This window comes from Ostrinia nubilalis, chromosome Z, assembly GCF_963855985.1.
Source record: "Ostrinia nubilalis chromosome Z, ilOstNubi1.1, whole genome shotgun sequence".
Taxonomy (NCBI): Eukaryota; Metazoa; Arthropoda; class Insecta; order Lepidoptera; family Crambidae; genus Ostrinia; species Ostrinia nubilalis.
Window position 1 is genome coordinate 10,614,495 of NC_087119.1, and position 13,353 is coordinate 10,627,847.

The 13,353-nt window shown below is 38.0% G+C and overlaps 2 protein-coding genes across 2 annotated transcripts in view; both read right to left on the minus strand.

Annotated features, from left to right (window-relative positions):
* LOC135086941 (uncharacterized) overlaps positions 1-13,353 on the minus strand; it is a 422,922-nt gene that overhangs the window by 273,080 nt on the left and 136,489 nt on the right. The gene's annotated exons all lie outside the window — the stretch shown is intronic.
* LOC135086774 (multidrug resistance protein homolog 49-like) overlaps positions 1-13,353 on the minus strand; it is a 33,011-nt gene that overhangs the window by 17,198 nt on the left and 2,460 nt on the right. Inside the window, exons 3-19 of the mRNA XM_063981563.1 lie at positions 11,274-11,470; positions 10,319-10,463; positions 9,335-9,435; positions 8,602-8,773; positions 7,408-7,532; positions 6,219-6,414; positions 5,557-5,781; positions 5,230-5,416; positions 5,006-5,148; positions 3,839-4,047; positions 3,600-3,694; positions 3,343-3,519; positions 2,965-3,080; positions 2,738-2,878; positions 2,129-2,311; positions 1,095-1,298; positions 45-174 (exon numbers count right to left, since the gene is read on the minus strand). Coding sequence (XP_063837633.1) covers positions 45-174; positions 1,095-1,298; positions 2,129-2,311; positions 2,738-2,878; positions 2,965-3,080; positions 3,343-3,519; positions 3,600-3,694; positions 3,839-4,047; positions 5,006-5,148; positions 5,230-5,416; positions 5,557-5,781; positions 6,219-6,414; positions 7,408-7,532; positions 8,602-8,773; positions 9,335-9,435; positions 10,319-10,463; positions 11,274-11,470 — 2,746 coding nt within the window. The remainder of the gene's footprint in view (positions 1-44; positions 175-1,094; positions 1,299-2,128; positions 2,312-2,737; positions 2,879-2,964; positions 3,081-3,342; positions 3,520-3,599; positions 3,695-3,838; positions 4,048-5,005; positions 5,149-5,229; positions 5,417-5,556; positions 5,782-6,218; positions 6,415-7,407; positions 7,533-8,601; positions 8,774-9,334; positions 9,436-10,318; positions 10,464-11,273; positions 11,471-13,353) is intronic.

Below are 13,353 nucleotides of genomic sequence, written 5' to 3' on the forward strand. Positions count from 1 at the left end.
ACCTAACGATTTACATGTTACATCATTATCTACCCGTAACTCACCTAAGCTCTGAACTGTTCTTATGCTGACGACGGCTTCGGTGGCGACCGAGGTCGCGGTCTCCATCGCCTCGCGCTCATTGGTTTGTGATTTCTGCGAAACGATCCCCTCTAGCCAAATGCTGCCCACCATCTGATAAAATTAGCTTTTGGTTAATTTATGAATGAGTGAAAACCTTTAAGAGTGGAGCAGTTTAATATTTGTTAAATATCTTCTAATTGTTACGATCTAATATTGAGTCCAAATTGAAACGTCCCACAAATCGTGGATCGTTCGAATCGTTTAGGAAACGAAATCCTTCCACAACGTAATTATTAGCCAAATCCTTAGAAAAACAAAAATTAACGTCATTCATCACGGACCGGAGCATGGGCATGCCTCGATCACACCATTAAGAATCACAATAACATCTTATTGCAAAACATGCTTGATCATTACTAGGTAGTTTTGATGCGTGTCATGTGGTTTAACTAACAGATGAAGCAGTAAACTTGCCGCATATTATCATAATCCCTGCCTTTTAGATAAGGCATTTACAGCCTTTCCATAATCTGTAGGAGGTACTCTAGCTATCTGATATCCTTCTAGAATGTTTTGCTTTAAATGTGCCCTTAAAGTTTTATTTGATGTCATTTAATACTCGTATAATCGTTATTTAAATACTTAGATTGCATAGATCATTGTCGTGTTTGTTTATTTGTATCATTTATCAGACAGGCACAATGAAATAAATGTCTAGTAATACTCGTACGTAATAATCACACGTGATATCAGAAGCATCAACCATTTCTTTTCAGTCGGTTAAGATGAACCGTATTTTACGCCTTATATGTATTTCAAAACTAAGTAAATTATGTGCACTTTAGTTAGTTGCTACGGCTTTTTTAACGAATATAATTATTGAGTACGTGTTTTTATACTTAGCACCCATGCAAAGCCGGGGCGGGTCGCTAGTTAATTTATAAAATACTCTTAACTTTTGTAATTTGCTTTTTTTAATGTGCCAAATAACTGAATTTTCTTTCTTTCTCAGCGAGTGAATTAGAACTTACAAGAGGCAAGAACGCGGTGCCCACGAGGGTCAGCTTCCAGTCGTAGCAGATGGCCATGATGAAGCCGACCACCACGGAGCTGGTGCCCTGCAGGATGAGCCCGACCCTCAGCCCTGTGGCTCCCTGCACCTCGGCCGTCTCCCCACTCAAGCGAGCGCACAGAGCGCCCACTGTATTGCTTTGTTTATCGTAGAAGCCTATTTCCTGAAAAAGGGAAATTTAAGACGCTAAAAAGAAGGTTTGACCATAGAATATTATGTAGGTGTAATAGTCACCGGATGCGGTAATAGGTACAGTGTGTTCGGGGAAGTAGTGATTAAGGGTGTGATCAATGGATAATTTTATCGATGAAACTTTATATTCGAGATTTGGCCTAATTTATTTTTTATCATCGATAGGCTGTCCTCTTAAAATTTAGTAAAGTATGAGAACTGAACAAATGGATTGTCTTTATTTAAATATTTAATATTTTCCCATCTTTTTGTAGAATAGCTCAAATAATAAATACAATGCACATAAAACATACTTTTACGACCTGGTTTTTATGATATTTTAAAATAACTGAAAAAGACGTGAAAAAAAGTCACGATTTTTTACTCAAATCCATCCGTACTCTCATAAAATGCTTGGACTTTGTTTCTGTTTGCTACTTCTACTTTGTTAGCTATGGAATGATACCAAATATTTGCTTATCAGTGTCGAGATTCCCATGATGCCAACGCTAAAGTACTTTTTATTTTACTTGCTAAGTAGTGGTAATCAGGAAGTAATTAATTGGAATTTATTGGGAGATGGTGGAAGAGGTCTTAAGTACAATAATATTGTAAAAAATAATACTCAGTTGTACCTAATTAAAAAACATCAAACAAACTATAATCCGGGCAGTGAATTAGGCACTTAAAGGGCAGATAAAGTACCATCCTGGACTGCATCTCACATAACACCAGGTGCAAATGCGGTCAAATACCTGGCTTGTGCATTAACAAAAACATTTATTGCTGAAGTAGTCTGTTGCTTCATTTGTAGGTACTTACTTGTCTCAGCAACGCAGCAAAGTACTGCTGCCTCAGCCGCGAGGTCATCTTCAGGCCTGCGTTGGTGAAGGTGGTGCTCTGCAGACACATGGTGCAGCCGGCGATGGCTGCCACCACAATGAACATCCCCGAGTACAAGTCAGCCAGGTAAGTGATTTGAGAGCGATCAGGTAGCACGAAGATCTGGGGAGTTTAAAATTATGCTAGATTTAATATAAGTGTAGCTAGTATAATGCTTTCAAAGAAAAGATATAAAACGTTTTCATTGTTCGTTCGTTTCAGCAGAAAGACGTCCACTGCAGGACAAAGGCCTCCCCAAGGATTTCCACAAAGTTCGGTCCTGCACCGCATCCAGGCACCTCCCACGACCTTTACCAGATCATCGGTCCACCTAGTGGGAGGCCTGCCCACGCTACGTCTTCCGGCTTGTGGTCAACACTCAAGAACTTTCCTGCCCCAGCGGCCATCAGCTCTACGAACTGTGACGAGTGTGAAAACTTTGTGATCCTATGTGGTCATATCAGACCTTCACATATCAGTTAACAAGAACAAGATTTGTGACATGAAGACTTAAGATTATAGAATAAGAGAGATTTTTTTTTATCTTACCCCACTGGAATAACCGAAGAGCCAAGCGAACACAGGGAAGCAAGTGCCTTGAAGGAAAGCAGCTATGGAGCCAACCACAATCAGTGGCCACTCAGGTGCGTTCAGTTTGAGCAGTTGCCAGTCGCTTATTGGTTTCGATTCCTACGTAAAACAATTTTTTTTATTTTAGATTTATTTTAAGTTAGAATTTTTTGGAATAGTATGGAAATGGATATTATTATTTTTACCTCTTCCTTTTCAGAGTCATCATCAGATTCGAGATCAGCATTGTATACGAAGTTCTGTAAGCCTGTCGACATCACAGAGCTGATGGACCCACGGGGCGTCATCCAATCGTGAGAATCTGAATCAATTAATAGAAATATTGTAGCTTTATTTTTTGATTAAATGGATGAAGGCAGTGTTTTGGTAACCTAAATTGTTAGGTACTTACGTAACTTCAAGGTAAAATGAATAGGAAATCGTCATACACCCACCAACAATATTATTAAAATATTCTAGATGAATTTAAATTTTACAGCATTTTTTAAGCCTACTTAAGTTCCTTTTAAACCTAATTAAGTCTAAGATATTTTCTACACGACACGTGTAATTGAGATACCTGCCTCTCTTTGTCGAATGATGTCTGTAAATTTTCCTGTTGGACCGTCTTTTCACGTCAACTCGGGGTGTTAGGTTCACGTCCTCACCTCCTTCTTCATCTATAGTTTCTTCTGGCAATGTTTCAATTACGTCTGGCTCCAAATTTTCTTTTCCGGTGGTCACTAATTTATGATAGAACCCTAAAAAACAAATATCAATAATTACTCTTGTAAATATAAGCTAATTAGAATGTGTAATGTTATTTTCACGAGCATTTTACCTTTGTGTTTCATTAACTCTTCGTGAGTACCTTGTTCTACTATTTGACCTTGATCCATACAAACAATTCGGTCGGCATTTACAATTGTAGATAGCCTAAAAATAGCATATATTTAGTTACTGAATAAGCTTATTAGAATTTACACAGGTATCACCGAGGTATCACCAATCAATTGTGGTTCCGGTCGAATACACAACTGTTGATACCTAAATAAAAATCGTAAAAAAGCTGAATCCAACCTGTGAGAAACGGTAAGAGTGGTGCGTCCTGCACTCGCTCTGTCAAGAGCTGCCTGAACTTGCTTCTCGGAGTGAGGATCCAGTGCAGAGGTAGCTTCATCTAAAAGCAACACTGCTGGTTCCAACAATAGAGACCTCGCAATTGCAATTCGCTGCTTCTGACCGCCAGATAATGAAGCGCCTCTTTCACCGATTACAGTATCATAACCCTAAAAGACCAAGTTATTGCTATTTTAATTTCTTAATTATAATAATATAAATGTTTATTGCCATTATCTGGGGGCACGGCAGTGCCCCCACCAAGTCGAGCAAAACAGTGGCACGGCCGTACCATCCTTTTCTCGAAGCAATTCAGGCCATTTTCGACCGCCTGTAACTTCGTTGTGGATAAAACTAGAAGGCTGAATTTTCATTAGCTATGCAGGCATTGTAAAGACACGGTATATTTAAAATTTCATTCAATTTGAACCAGTAGTTTAAGAATTATAACGGGTCAAAGTTACTTAATTTTGTCACTCACTGACTGACTCACTGACTGACTCACCGATCATCAAAATTCTAAGGCACTTCTAGCAGACCTAGAAGTTTCAAATTTGGAATATAAGTAGTGTTTGGTGTATGAATCAAGGAAAAACTAAAATATTTGGGGGCACGGTAGTGCAACCGCCAAGTCGAGTAAAATTTTTCAATTTCGGTCCAGTTTTCTAGATACATAACTGCTGTCTACAAAATACAAAAAGAAATGAGATCCCATCAAAAACAATACTTGTCAAAAAAACCAAGTCTCGCAACTCAGTTGTTCTACGGTAAAAAGTTGTGAGATCCATGTAATACCAAGTCCAGGCCAGGAAATCTTTAACGTTTTACATAAATATATTGACTTGGCCATCGCATGAAAACACGTGTAAATTAAATTATTATTTAGTGCGATGGCCAAGTCAATAATTTATGTAAAACGTTAAAGATTTCCTGGCCTGGACTTGGTATTACATGGATCTCACAACTTTTTACCGTAGAACAACTGAGTTGCGAGACTTGGTTTTTTTGACAAGTATTGTTTTTGATGGGATTCAATGTACAGAGTATTTTATGACTAGCGGCTTCTGCACTAAGCATAACTTGTGTAGCCTTCCACAAACTATGTATTATCTAAGTATCAGTACTTACATTTGGTAGATTTACGATGAAGTCGTGGGCATAAGCCATATCTGCCACTCTTATGATTTCATCTCTCGTTGCTTCTGGGCAAGCAATGGAAATATTGTCATGAATACTGCCTTTGAACAAAACTGGTTCCTGTCCTACGACGCCTGTAAGATTACGTTTAGTAAATTAGTGTCTATTCTTCTACAAATACATCAGATTGTTCTTAGGTTATTGTACGGTATTACCTAATGAAGATCGTAGCCAACCCAAATTAAGATTTTTTACATCTTTTCCATCGAGTTTTACGGACCCTGTTATAGGGTCGTACAGTCGTTGCAGTAATTGCAGAACAGTAGACTTTCCACATCCTGATGATCCAACCAATGCCACGCATTCCCCTGGTTTGATGTGGAGTGAAAGACCTTTCAGAACCTGGAAGTTTTCGAGTTTCATGAATAAGCCGTTTTACTTCAGCACCCTTGAAAGAGCCGTAATAGAAAAAAACTACGAGTACTTTGAGTTGACGCGTGCTTTCATATCACTTCATATGTAGTCAAGGAATGTTTTACTACCTTAGTATCAGGTCGGGAGGGGTAGCAGAAGTGTACATCTTCCAATTTGATCTCTCCGATCACCCTACGTGGCGAGACGCCTGTTTTCGCCATGCTGTCAATCTTTGGGTCTCTGTCCAGCAATTGGAAAATACTAGCTGCAGCGCCTCTGGCAGCCGCGAACACTTCCACATGAGGCACGCAGAATGTGATGGACTGAGTGGCCATGTAAACGCTGAACAATATCTGTGAAGGTATACACCATTGAAGTCAGAAAACCAAAAAGCCATAAAATATAGTGGAAACAGTTGTAAAAAATTCCAGTCACTTCAGGCTCTTACCACAGAATAATAATAAGTACCTCTTACCTAGATGTAAAACCATTTGTTCCCGGAAAATGTATCCCCTATTTTTTAATTTTCGGAGTTCGGGACATTGATCCGAGTTCTCTGCCAACCAGTCTCTTACCACCCTCATAATATTTGCCCTCGGCTTCACCCGCGTGAAATTTAGCTTGTCACAGATCGTCATAATTATTCTGGGTTATAAACAATAATAATGTAAAGTTTCATCAAAATCCGTTCAGTAGTTTTTGCGTGAAAGAGTAACGTAAACATGTTGACATCCAGACATCCATACAAACTTTCGGATTTATAATATTAGTGGGATACAAATACACTTACACTGAAAATCACACCGACAGCGTATTTTCTTTCGTCGCTTGGTTTGTCCATGTCCTGTAGCACTAGCCTGGTGCCGTAGGCCAGGCCAATGGCATTTAGAGAGAATGTAAGGACCCAGTTGAATCCATTCCCCAGTCCGGTGTAGAGGCCCCGTTTGCGGCCATACCTTTCGGCTGGCTCCAGTAAACGTTGGTACCTATAATTGGAATAAATACAGAGTGTTAAAGAAAATGCGTGCCAGAGCTTAGATGTAGGGTTCAGACCGGCATTAAGTCCGCCTTATGTACCTACAGTGTTATGTGCATGTAAGTTCTAAATAAATAAATATTTCTAACAATAACAACTCCTAGACACGGGCAAATATTCCATGTAAGCGTAATTTAAATTTACCATTGAACGAAATTAGCATAACCATTAGACGCGCACATGTTGACTGTCGCATAAATAATGTTATAATTTTAACTAGGTACTACCTAGTCGGTAATAGAATAGTGTTTGCTTTTGTCTTTAAATTAAAAACTATAGGCGTAAAGCGAACAGCTTTGTTTTAAAAGTCGCGTGCTGAGATTTCTTCTAACACGTTTTTTTTTGGAAAGAATAGTTCAAGACCTTTATTTATGACTTGATATTTCACAGAATATACATATAATAAGTATTTCGATTGCTGCAAAAACAGCGTACAATCTATACTAATAATAAAGCTGAAGAGTTTGTTTGTTTGAACACGCTAATCTTAGGAACTACTGGTCCGATTTGAATGTTATAAACATCAAAGCTGCAGCTGCAGGGTGATGTTATAAACATCACCCTGCAGCCAATAGGGGCGGAGCAGTAAAGAAAAATGTTGCAAATTCGGGAAATATTATTCGAACTGTTTTCACGCGTACGAAATCGCGGGCACAGCTAGGAAAAAGTGTTTTTTTGGCAGTAGGAGATTCAATTTTACCGTAGTAGAGACAACAGCTTCTCGTGTGCGAGTCCAACTCACGCTTGACCTTTTTTTTACTGATGAGCTGAACTCATACTTCAACTATTTTAATTTTTAAATAGTGTTAAGCAAAATTGGTTGTTGTTGATAACTTCTTTTTGGCCTAATTACTTAGTATAAGGAAAATATTTGTTTTAAATCAAATGTTATGTGGTTTCGTAATAAATATAAATAAATGTGTTCGTTCGTTTATTAAGTTACCTTTCGATTTCTTTGTTTTCCCCTCCAAAAGCGATAATTGTCCTCACGGATTTCAAAACTTCTTCTGCTTGTTTGCCAGCTTGACTGTATGATTCCATTTCAACTATCGAGGAACTGGTTTGGTACTGCAATAAGATATTATTCGTAAATCTTAAGTAAAATGATTTTTTCGGGTGTGACCTTGATAAAGAAGATTAATTTGTGACGACTTTAAAAAAAAGTTAATTTTGAGTAATATACTCAACATCAAATAAACCGCACCTTCCGCGACGCGAACTTTAACGATTTTCTTCTGACACAATCATGGTGCCCCAACAATATTGGTGTTATTTGAAAGCCCAATAAATATCCTTAAAGAAAAACACATTTAATTTCTTAATAAATGATTAACATATACCATAAATGTGACTGGAAAAAATACCTCACTTTGGGCCCACCTATGGGATCAATTAGACCAATTTTTATGGTTATAAAACCAAATAATGATTTCACGTGTCCTCTTTAACAGATGGATAGCAATTAAACCCAACTTAACAGTTTTACAGCCATAAAAGTTGGCTCTAGCGTAACTACCTATTTCTTGAAGAAGTGACTCTGGATCCTTCTAAAGACACATTTTTGGGGTAAAAACCTTTCCTTTAATGAAATGAAGGTTAGAACTAGGCTTTTAAATGGTACCAATATTGGTGGGAAGTGGGGATGCATACGTTTGAAAATGCTTGTCGCGGGAGGTGCGATTTATTTGATGTCGAGTGTATTTTAAAAGTCCACTAAAACTTTAGTAGCTTTATTGAAAAAGCAGTATGTCACTGACTTCAGCAATGTGAATGTACGCTAGATGCTATCCATATTCAGTCCTATCTTAGGCCTTTGGCCTATGGTTATAGAGATATAGAGAGATGCCAACTTACTAATGCGCTGAGTTCGAAACTCAGTGTCGCATTAGAAATTCACACACACAAAGTAATCAAAATATGTGCTCATTATCCATTGCGGTATCAGTACTCAACGTTCGAATAATCTTTAGTACTACGCAAGCAATGTAAACTATTTACATTATGACGTCGCTGCTGTCATCATTACTGTCACGAGCAATGTGTTTTGTTTTTGGGCATATTGCTCGGACACCGGCCCCGCCCCCTAGTCACATCTCCCTTTAGTTTCTGTGATCTGTGGTTTTCATGCTGTACTTACATTGGATAGGATGACTGACGTGATGATGGAGAAGGGAACCACAGACACGCAGGCCAGCGTGAGCTCCCAGCCTAGAGGAAAGGCTGTGCACAGACAGATGATGAACGTCCCCACCAAGTTTGCGACCACTGAAAGCTTTTCTCCCATCCCTTCTTTCAGCTTCATCATATTTCTGAAAATATTATATTTATTTAGTCATGAAACGGTGATTTTTCTTCAAGCTTTTATAAATTATAGCGGCCGCCCGCGACTTCGTACGCGTGGATCCTGTTTTACCCCCTTTTCCCGAATTTTCTTTGCTATAAACCTCACGGAGCCCGAGACCTTTCCAACGAATGCAAAACCGTGGAAATCGGTTCGTGCGTTCTGGAGTTATAGCGTCAGGGAGGAAAACCCGACTTATTTTTATATAGTAGATATTGCGGTTTCAGTTTCAGTTTCGGTTCAAAAAGGGTTGAGTTTTCATATGAAAAACATGTAAATATGTATAACCTTATACAGTTGTAGATAGTCATCATAAATGATAAACGCTATCTAACTGTTAGTTAACGGTTGTTAATTTTATCAGTGAGGAAATCTGTCAATTATGTGCATGTGCAAGTACGACCACAGGTACGACCTGCAAAATGAATATAGGCAGTATCATAAAACCCTAATAGGCTATCAGAGATTTAATCAGAAAGTGGTAAAGTAAGCCCTTATGAAATAGGTTTACAGGTACCGCTCTACTTACTCTGACATTTTGGAAGCTAAGTTAAATTCTGAATCCGTGTCGAACCACTCCATGTCTTGTCGGAGCACAGCCGTCAGAAACAGAGTTCGTATCCTTGTTATCTAAAAAAGAACAAAAAAAAGTTCCGTAAACATCCTTTCCTTATTCGAGATCAAATTTTGATATGTCGTAATAACAATGAATCAGCATACTTCAATATAAGAACTCAAATCTCAAGAATCAAAGTCAACTGATGTGCATTAAAATAAATTACACAAAATGTTTTTATTAAAGCGTGCAGCAGATCGAGTCAATAAAGAACAAGGTCTTCAATTGAGACAATTACTGCTTGCTTCAGTGAAATGTATCAACATTAATGTTAGTGTGTTTATCGTATCTTTCAGATAGCAAACGATGTAACCTAACTTCGGTTAAGCTTTTTTATGGAAATTATAGGTAGGTATAATCCATGCCTAATTATTAGTTATCATTCTGACAGTCATCATCAGACGAAATAAATTACCAAAAGGATCAAAAACGCTTTAGGTACTTACTCCTTGGAGTATTTGTTATGTTTGTTGATTAACTACTTAGGCGATTTAACAAGTTAGGACTTATTTTTAAATGGTAATATGATGGCCTAAAATCAGCAATAAGGTAACATGTCTCGTTCATTTACTGTACCTACTAAATAGGTAAGTCAAAAGTTATGTCTAAGTAGGTCTCCAGGAAGGAATGATTCTAAACGTAACAATTTTCCTCAAGATCAGCTGTTCTAATCTCAAATTAACCTTTCCAGACAAATTATCATCATCAGTACCTGTGTCAGTTACTAATCAGCCAATTAATATGGGGACGTCCATTGATTTTTAGAATTTAGGTAGGTATTGTTCCTGTAGGAAAGTTGTTGCGCCGTATAATCAATCCTCAACCAAAGAGAACTTAATACTTCACGATGACTTCACGTAAAGCGAAACCATTTTTAGATAGAAATGGCATCAATACCTGTCTTAGTGCGCTCCAGCTCACGAGGGCGGTTGATACAACGCAGAACAGCAGGGATATGGCGATACTTAGGAACATGCCAGCTGCCATGGCTTTTCCATCAGCTACCAACGCGTCCATGTTTTGCTCATGAGTTGCGTTCACCCTGTTAAAAGAAACAATGAAATATTTTTCTCAAATCGTTCGTTCGTTTTAGCTGAAAGACGTTCACTGCTGGACAAAGGCCTCCCCCAAGGTTTTCCACAAAGACCTCCACCTTTTCTCAAATACTGAAGTCAGAACTGAATGCCGGTCAAAGTCAATCATTCATCATCAGGTATTTTAGTCTCCACTGCAGGAGCACTGCCCTTTCTCATTTATCAGAATCAATTGTAGAGCCTGGTATTGTAGTGTGTTTTTATTTACATACTAGTCATGTAAGCGAATTTTTATCAAAACATAACAATAACTAGATTATTCTTGTGATTAAATAACAAATTATACTAGTATGTACCTACGTACCTAGTCTTTTTGCAATACTTGCCATTGTTTTATTGTTCTTCATCCAATTTAAAAAATCCTATATAGACCTAATTTGGATTAGAATTTTGATAGTAAGTAGAAAGTAATCAGTTATGAATTCAGTGATAAAACACTTTCGGAAAAATGCTACTGAAGATTTAGCTGCACTGTCATTAGTTAAACAACTTGTCTCACACACGTAGCTAGTAGGTACTCGTATTTTTTCCTTGCCTCTTATCTAAAACTGGCATAATAAAAAGATGAATTGGTGTGTATTTATATTTTATTTATTCACTGTCTATGAAAAAAGTGATAAAAATTATCTGTTTTGGGCTTTTAGGCTAACTTTGACCGTAACTATAACGATAACCGGTGTTTTTTGTATGGAGTTTGACAGATTTTTGACGTTTGTCAAAGATAGTAAGATGGTGCAACCCAGCCTAAAAATACTTACAGTCTCTGTCCTCCACCGAACAGAGCAGAGAGGGGCATAGAGCTGCTGAGCTTGTGCGTGTACGTCGTTCGCTCCACGAAGGCTGTGCTGAGCTCCCCAAACTGCACCAGGTTGTACACTACGCCACCCCCGCTCAGCAGACCCACGAAGACTCCGAAGATGGTCGCCGTGATCTCCAGGCATGTCGCGTACCGAAACTGAAAAGTATTTACACGACTCATTAACTTTCCCCCGGGACAAACTTGACCTTCACTGGTCGGGTTTTTATTGGCGGTCAAGCTGTAGATCCTGGCTACACAGGAGTTGCAGCGGTGGGAACTAGAGGTGGGAATGGTCCCGTATACGGTTGATCATCATCATCAAGGCTTTTGGTCCGTATGATAAAACAAAGCTTGAAAAATATCAGGTAGATGTGCCAAGATTCAGGCTTTTGATTTTAACCAAACATTTAAGGGCTTCAGGGCATCTATGACTGAGATTGCATCGAGTTTTGAGCGTTGTTTTAATAAGGGCTCAGACAGCTTTATGACTTGTATTTTCTATTACTTTTGATAACAAGTTATAAGTCGACGACTTACGTCAGCGGGTTGGTTTGGTGTGTAGAGTGCATTATAACATGGACCTTAGCCTCCACTGCAGGAGAAAGGCCTCTCTAATTTACCAGCAAATGGAGGATTAGGTTTTAGGATGCCTTAGGTTCGGTGTACGTTACGTCAGTGTCAGTGTTCAAATAATGTTTTATTTTCAATTAACGGTAACATGAAGCCTTATCAGACAGACTACAAAAGTCAATGGACTTTTAACATCGTAGTTAAACGAGATTAAATGATAGAAACGATGCATTTATTTATCAAACTCTTATATTATCTTAAGTACCTACCATACTTTAAATTAGTCAATCCAATTATGATTTCGTACAGAAAGGAAGACTATAAGGGCCTTGTTTGAATTCTTTGGAAAATTAGCCTCAGTCTAAGTACTTATTTGTTTTTTGAAACGCTAACTGAATTCGTCTTGAAGGTCGGTTTAAACAGACAATAATAATTCATTGTTCACGCACAGTGTCAGAGCATTATTCTCAGGTCTATTTTTGACTAGAATTTGACTAATTACACAAAAATAAAAATTTGCCTAAAGTCTGGGTGGGTACATTATTGACAGCGCTCTTAGCTGTATTGTGCCTATTCCATAACCCCATTTACTTAACATCCTGTATTTATTGGTTTTGAAACGCTAACTGAATATCGTGTCTAAGGTCGTTTTGAACCATAAATATATTATAGGTAGGTATATTAGCTTCATGGTTTAAGCAGGCAATTCATTGTTCACGCACAGACTCAGAGCGTATCATTATTCGAAGGCCTATTTCCGATATTACTAGAGTTTTACTATACTTACGCCATGAATGAAAATTTTCTATTCCGGTCTACTTTCCTTAAATAGTTTTAATCTTAACTTTACAGATTACAGCATTGACAGAGCTCTTAACAGTAATTCTATCTATTTTTAAAACATAAACAACTAGTAACGTCTTGTAGTGATAGTAACACTAACTACTTATTAGGTACTTACTTACTATGATCGTGACCACGTTTGTCACGATTTATAATCGAACTTATTATTACGTTCTATATGTTTTGATTATCGGTCATTGAAGTTAGCCCTCCCTTCTGACATAACAACGATGTCTCTGAATAAGGAAAAAGAAAGATCTAGATTATCTAGAAGAATTATTACGAGTTCCATTGTTAGCGGTGGACAGTTCCGTACAAAAACAATTCACTAAGGCCCAGAACAGACGGTGAAACGCAACTGCAACGAAACTGCAACTTTCTGATGATTCTGATGAATGAAACTGAAACTGAAAGTTTCAAACTGGTCGCGTCATGTGTGGTCTCTAGACGGACGCTATGGCAGAAACTTAGATGCAACTCAAAAGTAACTAGCAGTTGCAGTTTCGTTGCAGTTGCGTTTCACCGTCTGTTCTAGGCCTAATGTGTCATAATTGAATAAATTATTTTTAACACCGTTGTCTTCCTCTAAATATCTCTAAATCTCAATGGCAATTTTTTAATTCTCA